The sequence below is a fragment of the Cydia pomonella genome, chromosome 6, assembly GCF_033807575.1.
Source record: "Cydia pomonella isolate Wapato2018A chromosome 6, ilCydPomo1, whole genome shotgun sequence".
NCBI classification, from domain to species: Eukaryota; Metazoa; Arthropoda; class Insecta; order Lepidoptera; family Tortricidae; genus Cydia; species Cydia pomonella.
The window spans coordinates 20,271,742-20,291,592 of NC_084708.1; the positions used below are offsets into that span (position 1 = coordinate 20,271,742).

Below are 19,851 nucleotides of genomic sequence, written 5' to 3' on the forward strand. Positions count from 1 at the left end.
AATGATGAAAATAAACATGAAAAAAATTTGTTTTCAAAAATCATTTGTACTAATTTACTTTTAGATATCCAATTTTAATTACGACGAAAAGGTAACGGAAAACGTATCTCTCTCTCAAATTAAATAGAACCTTTTCAGACTGATTTAAACATTTTTGACACTGACATGAAAAATAAATTAGAATTTTATACGTCAAAAACTTCATTCATTGTTTAAATTTATTGTGAATGCTATTAAAATCTCATTAATAAAAGATGATGTAATAAATTCTTTACCTATTAATTTTTTTAGTGATGCGTAGGTGTGAGCAAAATTTAGTAAAAAAATGGGAAAACGTAATTTGATATGTTACCGCGTGTTGGTCGATATGGTGAGTTGCATTTTACCTAAGATCAATGTGGACAAGACCGTCTATGCGGAAAGTCTGTCTACTATTAACTCTTGCATTTGTACACATACTCAACTCACAAGAAGTCCGTGCAGCTAATGAAAAACTAATCTTGAAACGCGTATAACCATGTTTTAATCAACATCCGGCAATACATCGTGGCTTTTGGTAAAGTCCAGCTATCTCTTTACTAAACGCAACTACCGAACAATGTCGTGCTTTACGAGTACATTTAAAAGTTACTACTGAATAACGACACTTGATATGACAAAATCATCATAAATAATGATGGAGGCTGTATTTTAAAAGAAGAAGAAGGTCAGTAGAGCAGAAAGAGGGAAGATCTTCTTTTCTATGTATGAATGACGTACGAATAAAAATACGAGAGTTCTTGCCTAATACGGTCTTCCCTGAAATAAATTGTATATCCGGTCTTTCTCACATTGATCTTCTTTGTGGGAAAGGTTATGATTATGAACTTATAGTCCGTCAGCTAGGAACAGTTTTGTTTTTGCTCATAGAAAGCTGTTCGAAATGTCAATGATGTTCACGATGCTTCCTTATACATCTTCCTTAACCGCCTCGGTGACTAAATTGCATTTAAATAAGTGATATGTGCTTCAGTCTGGCTTCTGTGTTACGACCTCCAGGGCCTCAGCTTACAGTCTTTCCATCGCGGTACAGCCGGCTGATGATATTATTTATTAACAATGTCGTGCAATAATCATCTATCAAAGTTTCAGGTGGGATGGGATGATAAAAAAAAAACTATTTTTTCTATATGTTCATATGATCAGCGGACGGTCTTTACACAGATAAGCTGATGCTTTAACAAAAATATAAACACATCTAAACTACCATCTCACAAAATTTCAATCGGAATACGATGACTAATCTTTTCTCCGTACCACACCAACGAAGCGGCAGCTGACGTCCATTACACATCACCCATTCTACGAGTTTTCGCCCCGGATGCGATGACTGACGAAATTAGTTTGCGCCTGGCCTACGGATTATTACAATTATGTTTTTTTATTGCTTATATGTAGGCCTCTTTCCTAAAGAAATCTTTAAGTTTTTAGTTTTTGAGTGTATTATTGTATTACTAGCAAACTACGCTGATTTTGATGAGAGAAGGATATGTTTCTCACTTATTTATATTAAAATAGTTCTTGTTTTTACCCGTTCTTGGGGTCCCTTTCATAGTATATTAACTAGGCTTCATGGTTTTAATTATATTATTCTATTGTTTTATATCACGTCGATGGCAAACAAGCATGCAGTCCGTCTGCTGGTAAGAAGTTAACATAATAGTCTATGTCGACTTTGAACGCGCGTTAATACCCGTTAATTCTAGTAGCGTCTAAACTTCATTATAAATGCAAAATCCAAATTCGGTACAGATAAAAGTATGTAATTTTCCGCTACATTATGCAAATAACATACATTTTCGTAATTCACATGAAGATTTTGTACTATATATTGTGATATTGCGCTTATATTATATAGAATAGAGAACTTTATCTATCCACAAATTTTTATCAAAATTCGATGAAAACGAAAATCGACAACTAATTAAAAAACTGGACTAGTGCGAGTCGGATTCACCCGCTAAGGGTTCCGTACTTTTTAGTATTTTGTCTGTCATCTGTGAAAAGTTTCAACTGCTATCACGATTCATGAGATATAGCTGAGTGACAGACAGACGGACAGTGGAGTATTAGTAATAGGGTCCCGTTTTACCCTTTGGGTACAAAACCCTATAAATTACCCTAAAGATGATTAGTTCTCATTGTTCCCAGACCGCCAGGTTGTGAACAGGAGACTTCTCGCGTCATTATTCGCCGCCACGAAGCTCGTCCACAGTGCCGCTATAATATGTGAGGACTTTGATCATCACTCATTGCAGAGAAACATGTTGGGACACGGTGTATGTTTATTTGATTTTATACAAAACTCTTACCCTGCGTTCCCACCAATGATGTACGAGGATGCGTATGTGTACATCAATTTGTTGTGTTTTAATCATAGTTATATTATATACCTAATATTTATACGAGTTAGGAGCATTTAAAAATTGGTATGAAACCTGGTTTTTGCTACTACATTTTATAATAATTTGAATAAACAAAAAAAAATCAAACGGCTATGACTTAAATACACAAATTTCTGTAAAAATATTTTCTATAATGTCGTTTGTATGGAGATACGACCGTTCCCTTTCCTCTTAAGAAACAATTGAATCACTTAATTTAACTATCCTCACTCAGCGCAGCTCTAGTAGACCATATCCGATTGGTTCTTAAGAAACATTCCTTGCTAAGCATCCTCGTACGGTCACGTCTGAATCCTCGTCTGGTCAAAAGTATCGAAGCGAAAAAGTGCCAAAAATATGTATACACGACTTTATTACCCATATATTAAGGTAGTGTATAATTATTTTTGGCACAATTTTCGTACCGATATTTTCAGACGTGACTGTACATCTCAGGTGGAAACGGAGCCGTATGCTTATAATTATAATACTGTGGTACGGCGATCGGTCTGACACTTTAGTTTGCGGTTGACTTAAATCAAAATTGTTTAAAAATGTAGGGCAATAAGTGCATATTTGTATTTGTATGAACCCAATTATTTGAAATTCAGAATCTGAAAATTTATCACTTTTAGTTTTAAAAATATAAAATAATACTGATTTTCAGTTCTATTATACCTAAATTTTTGTCTGCTAATTCGATTTTTAAATAACATTGAATAACCTACATAATTACGTAGTAAAATTTAAGTAAAAAACGAATTATTACCATTCTATCAGTGTGAAGTGAAGGTAAAATACGAAAAGCCGATTGGACGATTTTTAAGAACCCATAGAACCACTACACGCTGAGCGAGGTAAACAAATGAAGTGATTCTTTTGGTTCTTAACGAACACATCCCCCTTCGCACGACATCTCTGGTCGTTTTATTTAATTTATTTGTAAGTTACGCGAGTCTGTGGAGTTAAGTTGTAATTTACCTGACAATAATAACAAAAAGAAATTTAAACGCGTTGTGGGTTGGAATAAATATGTGAAAGAAGTGCATGGACAGGCTTGGCTCAGTTTTTAGGAGTGGGCATTGCATGGTAAGCCATCTCAAGGCCCTCTTTACAACAGGATGTTGGAGTCCAGGAGGAACTCTAAGCTTAAGTTAATGTGGTGCCAAAACCACCAAGAGCAAATTAATATGTTGCTGTCAACTCACCATCCTAACTAGAGTTTTGATAAGTTCTGGACATGTACGAAAGAACTTATCCCTGAGCCGGGTCGGTCAGCGAATATTGATGGTCTAAGAGAATTGCCAATCATTTCAAAAATGATCTCTCTCTCTTTGTCAGTTTGCCCAATTCGAGCGTACAATAGTGGGTACTAAACTATTCTATGTTTCTGTAGACAATTCATTAATCTAAATTGTCTAGTGGTGTGGTAACTTACAGACAGTTAGCTGTATTTACAAATCGACGTAACAGGGGTTTAACAATTGTGTGACAAACAAATAAAACAATCCAGTAGCAATCTTGCATCGCAATCACGTTTGTTTGATCCACTCTACAGCTGTGTTGTACGGAAGCGACTAGTGGTGGGGTGAAACGTTGTCGATCCATGTACGATAGTCGTAATTGTCTGCATAGTAACGAAGACAATTTGAAATAGATGTGGATTGTCAAAGTAAATTTTGTAGCCACAGTAAATTTACTGCCATCTTTCGATACATGATTAAAACTTTCAGAACGTCAAATGGACTCCTTATTCTTTTACCTACTGATATTACACATCAAACAAACAAACATTACATTACAACATACATTACTCAACACACACACATTACAATTACATTTACATTTACATTTGTCAAATATCAAAAAGTGGCGCCATTTTACCGGGCGTAGGCCAAAAGTATGGCGGTAATTTTTCGAACTAGGAATTGTACTGTAGGTAAGTGACTGTACTTATATCGCTAAGCTTCACTGAGGCCTCTCATCTCCACCTCAGAGGCAAAGCAGCCTAATTCAAAAGAAAATAGCCTCCAGACGTAAGTGGTTTAGGGAACAAGCCTAGAATGTTTTACTATATGACATATTCATTTTGACATTATGGATTCTAATTATTACTTCATTTTGACGTAAAAAAGTAAATTGGATTAACTAGTTATTAGCTAACAGTTTGATGTATTTATGTGCGGAATTTGAATGACTAACTGACTGAGACTTAAAACTTGACGTCTGTATTTAATAATTTAATGTTTGTATTTGATAAAATTTTAGGAAACACGAAATTTATGTAACGTATTTTACTTTGACATGCATAAACTGTGTCAATACAAATAATTTTCACATGCCCTAGGGCCGAGCATATCAAGGGTCAACAATGTTAATGATATCTAATGTACCATATGTTCTTGTGAATAAACTTTCATTCATTCATTCATTCATTCATATAATGAATCAGATTTGGATTTGGAAGCGTCACTGCTAATGCAGTCCACATATCATCAGGCGAACTGTGTGCTTGGTTACCATCGGACTAGTTTTTACAAGCTTTTATTTAACTTTCCATGTTAGAATGTACCTAGGTATGAATTTAGTGTGGGTCCAATCTTGGAAGCCAAATTGATCCTTTTCCTAAGATCCGATTGAGCTGAACATTTGCGTACATATGTAAGTCGGGTTACAATGCAATATTATGGTACCATCGAGCTGATCTGATGATGGAGACAGGAGATGGCCATATGAACTTTGTGATGAAACAACGCAACCTATTGTGTTTGGGGTTTCTAGAAATGTCTCGATTAGTATTAGTTGGTAAGAAAATTACAGTCAGCAATAAGAGCTCATACCAAAAATCAAAGTTTTGCCTAAAACTTATTTTCTGTTTGTATGACCCTTGTGCCCGTCTCTATATATTTGAAGTTCAACGGGTAATGCAGCATCGATTTCTTCTATTCAGATTGACTAGTTTCCGATGTAATATTGTCTCTATTCCGTTCTATTGGACAAACAGGAAGTAAACATATATCGCATGATAAATTGCAGTCGTGATTTCAATGTTTTCTGTAACGAGGAAGAGGTAAATTTTGTTATATTATACAATAGAATCAAATAAACTGTAGAGTAAACGTAACAAAATTTTAATCACTTTTGAAATTAGGTACATACTTAATATACGTAAGTAATGAATGGGTTGCGTTTTCGACATGTTCCACGTGTTTTTATATATCATATAATGAAATTAAATTCAGAAAGTTTTAAATGTAATGTTGTTTTTAGAGAGCACGCCAGGAGCATACATCGTCAGTCATCGCCTCCCGGCTGATACTTTGTAAGGTGATGGTTTGATGTTGATGCTATCATGGAATGAAAAAATAGTTAGCCGGTTGGTTATTTCTTGACACGTGGCAAACCAAGAACAAGCGGGCATCTCGCTTGTTTTTGCCCAGAACGTGCAAGTTGTGGAATGAGCTACCTTCTGGGGTGTTCCCCTTGCGCTATGCCATGGGGTTCTTCAAGAAGCAGGTATTTAGGGTTCTTAAAGGTTGGCAACGTAGAAGTGGCTCCTCCGATGTTGATTATGGCGGCGATGACTGCTTACCATCAGGCGGCTCGTCTGCCTATTACATAAAAAAAAACAGCTGACGGTCTTCCACGGCGATACAGCCGGCTGACGATTTTTTAATTTACAATAGCATCAAATGGGAGACGATGACTAGATCTGTTCCTCGCTCGCGGTCTATTATATTTAAATAGTGCATGTCTTTTGTTTTAGTTTAATGTAAGACAAGCCACGCCTACGCCCAGTATGTTTGAAAATTTGGACCCCAAAAGCGCGCTCGAGACTTTCAGCGTTTGGCTACGGGCGCATGAAGATGCTCAGGTTGGTATCACGAATATTCGCATCATTTTAAACATTCGAATCGACATTCGAATGCGAAGCAAATATTTTGCGAAAACGAATGTGCGCAGGTCGTGTACTCGCGTATGGGCAGTGCGCGCAAACTGTTTTCAAGTAATGCATTTTGCAAGACAGCATTTTTCAACACTTTAAAACATCCCATTCTAAGGTAACATATGTCTTATGTACTAACAGTTTTTTTTCTAATTAGGAATGATTATAACAACTACATATTCCCTAACATTCGTATTCGCATTCGGTGTCCCTGATAGGTATCCGGTAGCAACCACTTTTACCCCCTTATTAATAAAACTTAGCAAATCGCTCTTCAATTTTGTCCCTTTCTAAGAAACATAAATGTTAGAATGAAGGATAAAGACAAACAATTATCAAGAGCTTTTTAGACTTGTCAGGCGCTTATGAATAACGCCGTTATTCTTTCCGGAATCTTGGGTGCTTAGCCCACGTGCAAACGTTAATGCTCCGTAGCGTAGTGTAGTCAACTCTCTCTATCACTCTTCCAAATTAGTGCGACGTTCGCTACGGAGCATTAACGATTGGCACGTTGGCTTCGCACTCTGGTTCGCAAAAGAACCTAAGGTTACCTTTGGTAGTTAAAAGGAAAATATATCACGTGATCGTCCATAAAAAAAGAGAAAATGTTTTTCTACTTCTAAATATTTTTCATTCTCCATGATTTTATTGACACAATGAATTTCAACATTTACAAAACAAAATATATTATTTTTTCAAAATGCGAAACTTAAAAACCTATAATGTATAATGCTGAAGTGATCGACATCAAAATCAAAGTATTTTTTTAAGATTTAGTTAGTGGAAACCGATTTGTCCCGAAATGGAATTTCAAAGAAAAACCATCGTTAGAAACGCAAGTCTATTCTTCCCTATCAATCTAAATCCAAGAATTTGCGCCAGCAGTAACTTCTATAAAAGCGTCTGTAATGTTCTGTTTCGTCACGATGATTACCTTCACCGGAAAGCGATCGACTATGTCAAATAGTATTATTTCATGTGTTTAAGTTCTAAATTGTGTCTGCCTGCAAACAAGAACGTCTCAGGTTCAAAACGTCGGGGTAAACAGAAAAGTATTTAAGAGCACGCAAGAGTGAAGGTTCTGTTATGATTAAACATACATAAGTTTAACTCAAACACGCTGTTAGAAGCCGTTAGTATATGTTTTGAAACTTCGGTAAATAAATTTACCTACCAATAAGAAAAAAAATGCATTGCTTAAATCCTGTTCTAGTTTCATTATAAAATGAATACCTTTATATAGAAACTCATTTACTGAATAAAGGCTTCGTTGAAATCCTATTGAAACTGTAGCTCACTGCAAAGGAAAGTATAGGATACCATTCAGTAGTAGCCAATTAGATTCAAAATAAATTTAAAATCAAAACTTCTTTAAAATTTGCTTCGTAAACACTGAAAAGCGAGATAATAAGATTTCCTGAAGGGGATTACTTGAGGAAAACCAGTGGGTTTTTTTTAATAATGTAAAGTATTATTTTTGACAACTTGTCTGAAGCCAAATGATGATCCAGGGCTAAAATCCCGAAAAGATCCCGAGTTATGGGTATTTTCTCTGTATTTTTAAATATTTGTTTATTATTTATACACGGTGCTCATAGTTGTCAAGCGGACCCCAGGCTCCCTTGAGCCGTGGCAAAATGCCGGGACAACGCGAGGAAGAAGAAGATTCCGGATCGTATAAAAACATACAAAAAAAGAGACACAGATTTTTTTGGTGGAATTGACATTATTTATATAAGATTTTTTTCGTTTCCTCACGGACACCTTGTATATCGTTATCTAAGGACTCACAACACAAGCCTTGTTGAGCTTACTGTGGAGATAAGTTTTATGCAATAATGTCCTATAGGTAATATTTATTTATTTTATGTACAGGGAACAGTTTCAAAAGGCATGTCAATGCACAATGGGCGCCTCTCGAGCTACTGACATTCATAATACCTTTTGACGTGGTATAGCCTCCTAAATCCTAGCTATACAAATGAAAATCCGATGGAACTGAAATTTGAACCTATAGGGTAGGAAATAGAGTTGATTTTATTTTGTTTGCTGACCTGACGAAATAAAGCAAATGTTGCTCGTAATGCATAATTGATTAAAAAATCATCGAACTGAATAAGTACTTTTGCTAGTACCTAGGCTGTTCGATGGCAGAATCACGCTTCTGTCGAAACAAAGTATGTCTCGCTATCGGTGTAGATTGTTTAGTATTAGGAGGAAATACCTGTTGAGTCTCTTCTCAGATTGGAGAATTTTAGGTAAAATTACCGTCGCTGTGATGGGGGCGGCTTTTAAAATTTGTGCGATAAGGAGTGAGAGTCAGGATTGCGGGTGTACCTAAATAAAAATAAACAATGAGAATACCATATTTTTGTACCTAATTTGTACTATTTAGTACCTCCTTTAAAAAATTTACCTCCCGGTACTTAGTTATTGCGAAAAAAACAGTACACTCGCAATTTTGACAGTCAGAATGGCAGGTGTATTTTATTACGCAATGATCTAGCGATTATTGATTAATTGTATAAAAAACAAATTTTGTACCTATTTTGTTCCTTCATATTCCAAAATAAATTGAGCCATTTTATCTGTCGTTTTAAAGTTATACTCGTTTTACCTTTTACAGTGCTATTACCTTTTTGCAGGCACTACCATTTTTCAACTTACCGATTTAATTTTTAAGCAAAAACGCTACGGTACACTTCTTTTTATTACGCCAGGAATTAGTACCTTTTCTGATAAGTTCAATTAACTCAGAAAGTTATATCTTAAAAAAGGCCGGGTGCGTTGTCAAGGGATTCTTCCAAAGAAAAGACCTCTATTTCTATTTAGGTCCACCCGCCATCCTGACTCTCACAATAAGGACAACTGCAGGTTAGCCAAAAAATCCTGTGTACAAATCTCAGAAATCGAGGTTACGTTCTGAGATTTTACTCCTCCAAAACTTAACCAATCGCAACGAAATTTTGGGAACGGAATGAAAAAGAAATTATTTGTGCCTAAGCGTTTGATTTTTGTATTTATTGTTGCCGATTTTGTATGCTGCCGTTTTTAGCAAAAAAAAAAAAGACAAAACGTACCGACACCGATACCATATTAAACTCATATAAAAAATATTCAATCAGGGCCAAAATCCAGGAAAATGTCGACAACGTTTGTATGGAAAAATGGCCTATATAATTTCCTGTTAACATTAAAAAAAAGGCTTTTAGCCGAGCCCGAATAGAAACTATGATCTATTTATTTCAAAGCTTTCTGAAATTACACAGCAGGTGCACCTAATACTCCAGTTGGTCGTAGAAATGGACTTCCATTTGTGTGAAAATTCTTAAGTGGGCATTTTATTTTTAAAATTAAATAAACAGTTCCAAAACATAAATTTAATTTAGCGTTTATCCTTTCCATACGTACATATGTCAGACAAACACTGTCTAGTGTTAAGTACTTATCTATATTTAACTGTTATATTTATCGTTGTCTAGTACCCACACAAGCCTTTGTTAAGCTTACTGTGGGGCTAGGTTGATTTGTGCATGATTGTCTTATAATTTATTTATTTAATGAGTGGAGTGAGCACTCCAGAATAACTCGTTTCTTTATGCGAAAACAAAGCAATTTTGCTTCTGTGTTGTGTCATTATACAGCTATTTGTAAACTATTCTGGCAAGCACGCTAATCGGTCTTTAGTCTGATCGTGCGGCGCTACTGGGCTATAACCGCGAAAATCGAAGTTCGTCAATTGCGGGCATTTTTCTCTGTCACTCTAATTACGTCTTAGTAGTACGTACGAGTACGTACACTCTAAGTACGTACGAGTAAAAGAGAAAGATGGATTTTCGGGGTAGGCCCCCTGTACTGTAACGTACGCCATGGAATACTAGTTAGGCTCCTAATAAAGGTATTGTCAACAATAGTGATGTCAGATGTGCTGATTCCGAAACATCCCTAAGGATTTCTACTAAAGTACCTGGAAATTTTCGTGGCTCAAGAGCATATAGAAAATCCTAGATTTCGCATGTCTGGTAGGTGAGAAATATTACCAGATTTTTTCAAATATAAGGTAAAACCAATAAATTTTCTAAGCAACACTATAAACTAACCATTGCTAGTTTGCGAGGTTTACTAATTGTCAGTTAGTAATTACACATATACTTATAATAAATATTACAATTTATTTGTTTTATAAACTGAAATAGACGTCATGTACAAAAGAAAAAGTGACCAAAGCCTCTAGTGCCCAGGGCTGTAATGTGATCGAACCAGCGCAGTATCTACTGGGTGATTTTGGGGTCATGATCCCGAATGTCAAAAATGTATTGAGATGGTCATACTGAACAATTTTTTTCACATCAAGGTGGTGCTCCAGCGATGGTGCGTACTTGTCTACACGTGGCCCATTCCATAGTGCGTGCTCCCAACCATCGCATGGCCATCTCGCTGGGCTATAGTGTAGAGGAGCCATAACCATCGCATGGCCATCTCGGTGGTCCAGCGCTGAGCCATCGTCTAGAGGAGAAGAGGAGTCAAAACAATCTGGTCTCCAATAGCAAAGAGAATTTGAAATAGGGGTGGATTGTCTAAGAAAATTTAGTAGCCAGAGTAAATTTACTACTATCTTTCGACACATAATTAGGTAAAATTTTTAGAACGCCATTTGACTTTGATCCTTATTCTTTAACTGATAGGTGTTACATTTGTTAAATATCTAAAAGTGGCGAAAGATTAAGGAAAACTGTAGGTTTTTGGTCAAGTCTGAGTTGTCCCTGAAATTTCATAAAAAAAAAATATTTCTTTGAATGCGTGTCATATAATCACTATGTCAAATAATAATGAATTAACGGCCTTGTTATTAAATTTATTCACAGGTAATGCTGGCAAGTGTGATAGTGGTGATCGGGATCTGGTGGTTCGTGCGCACCATCCTATCGTTGATCATCAACCTGATCTGCCCGCTTTTGGTTGTGGCCCTGGCTGTGGTAAGTACCATCGCCCACACTGTTGACTGTCCATAGGTGGACCTTATTACAAAAGGCATAAGATCCATCGATGGATAGTAAGTGTTGCTGTTTGTACTGATGTGCTGACGGAAAGTTTCCGAAATTGCGAAATTTCCACTTGGAAAATTTCTGAAACTTCGTAATCGGTATCGGTAATCGAAACATTACAATCCGAAATTAAAGTTTGCTTTATTTACTTTGATGTTTTCCGAAATTTCCGTTAACTTTTTCAACTTTTTGGGAATTTTCCGCAACTTCGCAACTTGCATATCTGTAGTGTGTATACCTTTTCTAACAACAATTTTAATCTATAAAGCTTAGTCTAGTCTGATATTCTGTGGGTGTCTACTTTATTTCGTAGGAATTTACTTATTATTTTTGGAATGGAATGAGATTTCCTGTATGTAGGTTTTTATAATGATGTAGGTAGTAGTGATAATGATATTACTACTACCTACAACGGGGCATGTTAGCCAAAAATATCCTCTGTTTTTGTTTAAAAAATGTCTTAACATTAGGTAGTAATTGACGATGACGCGCAGAATTATCAAATCTACGAGTTTGACTCGTGCACGTGTTTTCATTAACATGATCTAACTATATTTACTTTTTTTTTAAAGGAAAGTAAAAAAAAGGATTCCCACTCAGCATAACAAGGTGCTGCGATGAGATTTTCAGTGGATTAAAGTTATATCTATTTGTTTATTCAGATTTGTGTACCACAACTGCGACGACCGCTTATGGGTGAAAATTATCCGCTACTCGCAAACCTGTTGAGGAACATCTTGCTAAAGTTAGCTGAAAACATAAGAACCTGACGGTTGTCGAGGACGTATAAATGGATTGCAATTTGTAAGTTTTACTTCCTAATTTGGTAAATTATCATATGTCTGTCTATCTATTGTGACGCAAAACTGACAACTACGGAACGCTACACTGCACGGTGGTTCGGTTTGTATGGAAAAAGTGTCAAAAATTGATTTTTCCGAAAGTATCAAAGATGCCCACACCACACCACAGTAAACATAATTATGTTCGTGTTTGTTGTTTTAAGGACTAATAAAAAACAGTAACAAAATAATTTGACTTTGTTTATTTTACCATTTATAAAATCTAACTGATAACATAAAAGTGCGAACTTGAGCGTGTCACTGATAACGCTAATTACGCGTGGTTGATGTGCTCACTTCGAGGATCCGAAAATTAATGAACTACTTAAATAATTTAGAAACTATATATGTATAGTCTCATGTGGCATGGCTATTAGTCAATAATTTACCATATATAATCTAAGATTATTGCTATGTCATTCACTACGTCACTATGCCAAGTCACTATGGATTTGCTAGACTTCTCGCTTTGTGTGGTAGGGCACAGCACAGCGGATGTCATTCCAGATCTAGAGCAGAGCCCAACTGGGGAAGTATCTCCACCTTACAGAAAACCGCAGCCAAATAACACTAGACCCTACTCATAGTGTTGTGTTCCTGCCGGTGAGTAAGGTTGCCAGAGACTGCTTACCATCAGGCGGCAGGCATTACTGACTGTTCTAATTCCTATAAAAAATTACTATAAAAAAACTTATGGCCTACTACGGAGCCACTGTGCACTGAGCATGGTCCGTCATGCTCTTGGCCGTTTTTTTTTCAATTAAAATCATGTAAACTAAGTTTATACCACATTTTAGTGTAATTGAGCTGATATTTGGTACACTTTTGAAAATTAAATGGCTATGAATAAAATCGTAAACCTGACCTGGTGGTGTTGGTGGAAGGTGTAACTCTTTGACTACAAAACATGTTTTATTAAAAAGGTCACGATGAGAAATACACACACGTGCAAAGAACAGAGTATACAACAATTAAATATTGTACCAAATAAATATGAAAATAAAACAGTATCGTGGTATATTTGTATTAAATTTAATCTGCTAAACCTTACTACGACAAACATTATTTGCGTTTTCCAAGGTAAACTATACGAAACACTTATAAGTCATATACCATCACATACACCGATAATGATAAAGATAGTTTATTTTTCAAGTAGGCGCTTATAAACATCAAATAAATTGTAGGAGGGTATCCTAATATGTAATCGGCAAGAAACTGGGCGGGACGCATCTTTTCAAAACATTACATCTTAGCTAACATGCATTTAATAAAAAAATACAATTTAAAATAATATGATTTATAATTTATATTCCATATTTCAAATACATAAGGTCTACCGTCGGCCAGCGAAGAGTATAGCTGTTAATACAAAAGCAAAGCCATACACCGGATATTAACTCTCCACAAACGAGAATATCTGTGTTGACCGGAAAGATTGTCAATTGTCAACGAGGTCAGACGAAACTATCCGTTTGGAATGAAATGACCACTGGAAAAAGCCATTTCAAAAGTCACAGAATATTTAGACCGAGCAGCCTAAAAAACTTTAATTTAAAATGTTCAACGGTAGCCTTATTTACCACGACTGTCTTAGCAGTGGCAAACTGACATATTCGCTTGCGTTTGTGACGTTTGCGTAACTAAATTTGGCACTCCCGATTGATACGAAAACGATACCAAACGTGGCCATGTAGCTTCGCTAATGTAGATATCAAAATAAAATTGAGAGCCCTAAGATAAGTATTCAACATATCGAAACACGTGACCGATTAAACTTGTAGAAAATTGAATCAGCTTTCGTTTTGTGTAAGTAGTTAAGTCGTTAAGACGCATAGTTTCCAAGATATATTATAAGTAAAAACCGGCCAAGACCATGTCGGGCCACGCTCACTGTAGGGTTCCGTAGTTACTCTTCCGTCGCAATAAGCTAAACTGGAGCTTAAAGTATAGTAAATTGTTAACCAAGGTTTGAAACGGTACCTTTCACCCAAGTTAAACAAATAGGCAAATTTGCATAATCAGTACCTAATTAAAGTAAGTCTTTTTACTATGAAGGGGAAACTTTTTGCGATAACTCAAAAACAGCTAAACTGATCATGTCTGCTATAGTTTTCATATTTTTTGGACCTATGGTTCACAAGTTAGAGGGGGGGGGGACACATTTTTTTTTCGGAGCGATTATCTCCGAATATATTCACTTTATCAAAAAATGTTTTTTGAAGACCCCTATTAGTTTTGAAATACCTTTCCAACGATATCCAGCACTGTAGGGTAGAAGCAAAAAAAAAATTCACCCCCAATTTACGTGTAGGGGAGGAACCCTAAAAAAAAAAATTTAGATTTTATTGTACGACTTTGTCGGCTTTATTGATTTATATATCAATGCCAAATTTCAGCTTTCTAGCACTAACGACCACGGAGCAAAGCCTCGGACAGACAGACAGACAGACTGACATGGCGAAACTATAAGGGTTCCTAGTTGACTACGGAACCCTAAAAACCGACAAATGGGACCTTCAAACCCCCCCCATCCCCTTCGCTCAAGGGCTACGGCTGGGGACTTTTGATATGTGCACCTCCTAACTATAGTCCAAACAAAGTTACGCAATCAAAAATTGTGTTGCAAGCATTTCTTTCTATATCTTTTTATTGCTTGGCCTATAAGTAATCCCAAAAAAAAAATTAGTTACTAATTTTTGAACCAACTGTTTGAATTTCTGCTTTATAAGATTTACAGTACATTAGGCTCGCTGTACGAGTATTACTAGATTCACCGTATTGGCATGGAGATAAATTTTTGGAAGGCTCTTTAGTAGCAAAATATATACATTTTAATATATGATAAAAACCCAATCTCCTTCTTGTAAACAACATTTATGCTATATGTTATTATTTTGGGTGTATCTAAAAACCAGCACGGTTGTTATTCATATTTCTTGTTTTGGTATTATGATAGTAGAGGTAAATGAAATATTTCGCTACCTACTATTTTTCCTCCAAACACTCATGCACACATACCTACATACACTCGCGCGCGCACCCGGTACAAACGATCCAATTTAGTTGCCCTTGGGTGTGAATGTAGTTCAAATCGCTACGCCGCTGCCTTTGACTTTTTGAACGATGACTAAATTAATTTCTCTTTCCAGAATCCTCGACGAATCTGTAACAAAAACTCTTTCATTCACTGGATTTCGAACATAAATTGCAATGAATATGACGAATACACACATTCATCAGTCGAGACTGCAATATGTAAGTGCCTGTAAATTGTAAAAGCGTGTAGATATGAAATTCGCAAAGCAGTAAATGCCAAAATTCTGATTTTTGTGTTTTTCATTTATTTTCTGAATATTAATATTGCCGGAATTCTATTCATCGGATCTTTTTATTCTACAAAAACATTTTTGAACGGAAATGCATAATACGTTTAATATAGGTTAAGTATACAGGTTGTTGCGTTCAGAGCCCCTAGTGTAAATTTATTCGATTTCGTAACGTGACGTACGCGTTTGCGTTAAGTTTCATTTAGTATGGGATTTGGACACAGCGCGCCAAGCGGAACGTTTTGGAAACTCAAAATCCCATACAAAATGATACTTAACGCAAACGCGTACGTCACGTTTCGCTATCGAATAAATTTACACTAGGGGTACTGTACGGATCAAACGAAGGTCAATAGGACGTTACAAACTAGCCGAGGTCACTAGATGGCTTCATCACTTTCATCACTTTTTCTTTAGTAACATCATGATACCTGTACCAGGTTATAGGTTAATACGGTACATTAATTTAATACCACCGAATATGGCCACTACGCACGTGCACTTCAACTCTTTTGTGGTGCGCGTGCCATGACCGCTGCAGGGGACCATCGAGCGCGCTGACTTCTGGCCGAAGGGTGTCGTGTTTTGGAGTTTCCAGGGCAAACTGCCGAATCCGACACAAGACCAAACTATTCAACGGAGGCACGCTGTTTTGTCGCCTAAGTAGTGTTTAGTTTTAATTTTAAAAATGTATATGTATGTTAGTCAGTAAGGTATTTGTAATGTGGGCCGTGTCGCCTGATTTACATTCTAAATAAAATAAATATGTAAATAAAAATTAATATGGGCCGGATACTATCACAAATTATTATATTACTAGTGATAGTGTAGTAATTGGAATGACGGTAAATAATGAAGTTAGTTTGTTTAATATTGCTTCATTATTGGAGTATTGAGTTGCACTATTGACAGTGCAATAATTGGAATGATGGAATGACAAATGTATAATTAAAATTTTGGGGCCAATCTTACACAGATCGAGCTAGGCCCAAACTAAATAGGCGATGATACAAATACTTTTATAGATAAATATGTAGGTATCTAATACATAGATAAAATCCATCTTAGGAAGACTAGGCGTCTTTGCCCTCTAAGGGCGAGCAGCACGTGCTTGCATTTCCTTTACGAATCCCTTATGGCTCCTTTACACGATGGGCTATCATGCTGGCCCAAAGATGGGCCGGCGTATAGAGAGAGTAGTGGTGTCAGATGGCTTATGCCGCGGCGGGATGGTGATGGAATGGCCACGGTACACGGTGACGGTTTTTCGTCCGCACATCAAAGTTAGTGGGCCAGCGATGGTGCGTACGCAACTACACGTGGCCCATCCCTTAGGCCGGCGCCCCACTGCAGCGCACGCTATGTACACGACCCACGTTCCTATACAAAATTTCGTGGGCTTGCCCACGGTTTGTATTAAAATGTGGGCTGTGGATGTAGCGTGCGCAGCAGTGGGGCGCCGGCCTTAGTGCGTGCTCTCAACCATCGCATGGCCATTTCGCTAGTCCAGCGCTGGGCCATCGTGTAGAGGAGATTACGATATAGCGAGAGAGATTCGTTCCGTTTCCTTGGGTAGGTACTGAAAATGAACTCGTTTACTTACCAAAATTAAAGTCATTGGTATTGGTTTTGGCGAATGACTTTTACTCACTGTAATTTCACAATAATTAAAATAAACTTGCTGCAAATTATGGACTATTCGAATTTACAAAATCTCGATTTGTTATTCTTGTGATATGAACTTTAATATCTCATCTAGTCATCAACATCATAGAACATCTCGTTCGAGCTTATTGGTGCAGAAGATCAAGTTGAATTTTTTAATATGCGTGAAAGCTTTTTACTTATATATAGAATTCTAATGAATTCTAATAACTAATGACATTTCATACCCCGGTATGTTTTCTGATTTTCCAAAGCATAAAGCAAAAGGTTCGCTGTTTATTAGGAAAAAGATTTGATTGAAAAAGGATTATGAAAGATTAAATCCATTTCTCGTCGTACCTTGAGATGAATTAACAGCAAAGAGACGGATTTAATCTGGGATATACTGCAACAGGACAAAATTCGGTGAAGAGATAAAAGTACTTTACAAAAGTAATCTATGGCTTATTCCACTGTATTAAGCCATATCCTGTAATATTTCTGTAAGAGCCCTTCGTGGAAATTCGGAGTAATTAATTCTCACTGGATGACGTACACTGACGTTAGAATAATATTTAATTTTATAGTACGTTATTTTAATGCATGTGCATGTACCGTGCAATGTCAAAATCATCACAAATTTTAAAACATAAACACTCACCAAACACCGCTTAAGGCGAGACTTGCTGCGATACCTACTAATTAACAATTATGTTGTGTCTGGTCTGCTAGTGTAAGTCCACACATTAATTACAATACTCTTTATTGTTTACCAAAATAGAACAAAAATAGCACATTGTGCAACAAGGGGTGCAAGTGAAATTTTGCCAGGAGGATTGCATTAAAGACTAGTTTGCAATATTCTTATCCCCGGAGTTACACACAATGTTTTTCATCACACTTGCGAAGAAAAAACTAAATTTTAAGCAAAATTATTCTTAAATACGGCGACATTCCAAACATTCGTCCGTCATATTTGACAATTTAGATTAGGCATTCAGCCACGATAAAAATTTTTTTAACATTTTAATCGGCTATTAAATTAATCACATTAAATATTGTTTAACATAAACAATAAAAAAAAAGTCAGTATTTTGAAAGTAAAATTCATTTATCCTACTTGGTTCGTATGAATTAGTGACACAATTAATAAAAAAGCTTTTATTCCCTCGGAAGTTATAGCTTTTTTTCACAAGCCATTACTCCCGCAGGAACAGTACATGACTTTGTTCTTCATACCTGAATGAAACAAGATATTTTCAGCAAGTATGCTGAAAACAATATAAAACCAAAACAAAAATGCTGGATGTTGGACCTATCACTTTATTTTAATAACAATATTTACTTTTTTAATTGCCCTACTAAAACTTGAACTTATAAAAGTTATTGATTGATTTTTAGCATATACCCTTACATTTATAATTTGCATTGAATTTAGTCGATAATAAATTATTTAACTCAAAAGCAAGTTGTTCACGATAAATACCTATTAAAATTATCCAATATTATATGAAAAGCAGGATTGTTAATATTAATTATGAATGCAAAATGGATGGCTAGGGCTATTTAAACGGAGACTGTTTAAGAGTAATAATTTTAGTTATTTAGAGAAATTCAGAGTCTTCATATCTACCTTCTTAATGTCAAATATCAGTTCCCGCGTATTTAGGCACAGTTGCACATGCAATCTTTACGAATGACTCCTTGTAGATGAGTTGAGTGAACGCGGGCTAAGTCACTGTCAATTTCACATCACTGCTCCATTATTGCAGCGATTACTTATAACTTTCAAGAGTGAGATTGACAGTGACACCGGCCGCGTCAACGCTGCAAAAGCCGCAACAGTTATCATCCGCACGTCACCTTAACCTTTTGAAGAACACGTAAAGTCGTCGTTACTTGTCGTACCAACAGCCAAGAACAATTATATTAGGTCTGGTGTTATGGCAGACGCTGTCAAAGTAACTTTCACACTTTCAAGTAAGGTTTTCATTAGCTCCCTTGCGCCCGGGAGCTTGGTGGTGTTTGTGTTTATGGCATAAAGCGTTCAAAAGGTGTAGTAATAATAGTCGATATATGTCAGTCGACGTGACGGACGTATAAAAGAGTCGTTAGTGAGACATACAGAGTATTGTAGCGGTGTCACGAGACACCTTTACAATCGGCCGACAATAACCACGCCGTAAACGGGTGACCGAAGTTACTAGGGCTGCCACTGACTAAAATATTATCAACCCAAAATAATGCGGTTTATTTTTGCCAATCGCAGACAAATTTAAAATGCAGGAGCGAAAAGTTGATATCCCATACAAATTTTAAAAAACTTCGTGCTTTTTTCTACTGAAAATTTTACCAGAATTGATTATATTTGTCAGTTTCTATTAAAGTCAGCCCGTCAAAAACGTTTTTTTGATCGTTCAGCTCTACAATATAACAAGTAAATTTAATATCCTTCGCGAACTAGATTACTTGAACTTTATTAAAGAAATTAGACTAGGTACCTATACAATTAAATAACAATAAACTATAAATGATATGAAAAATTCGACGCTTTACTTAATACAAATGAAAACGAAATCATAATAGATTAACAGGTTATAAGTGTTACAACTCCTTATAAGT

The 19,851-nt window shown here is 36.1% G+C and overlaps 1 protein-coding gene and 1 long non-coding RNA gene across 2 annotated transcripts in view; one reads left to right on the forward strand and one right to left on the reverse strand.

The window, feature by feature from the left end:
* LOC133519239 (uncharacterized) overlaps positions 1–19,546 on the reverse strand; it is a 33,224-nt gene extending 13,678 nt beyond the window's left edge. The window contains exons 1-2 of the long non-coding RNA XR_009799607.1: positions 18,863–19,546; positions 15,278–15,422 (exon numbers count right to left, since the gene is read on the reverse strand). This is a non-coding gene — a long non-coding RNA (uncharacterized LOC133519239). The remainder of the gene's footprint in view (positions 1–15,277; positions 15,423–18,862) is intronic.
* Positions 197–15,583, forward strand: LOC133519238 (uncharacterized). The gene is made up of 6 exons (XM_061853232.1): positions 197–370; positions 2,191–2,318; positions 6,190–6,297; positions 11,235–11,345; positions 12,077–12,218; positions 15,409–15,583. Exons 1-5 carry the CDS (start codon positions 346–348, stop codon positions 12,182–12,184), a joined length of 480 nt encoding a protein of 159 aa, XP_061709216.1. The 5' UTR covers positions 197–345; the 3' UTR covers positions 12,185–12,218; positions 15,409–15,583.
* Positions 19,547–19,851: the final 305 nt, after the last annotated feature.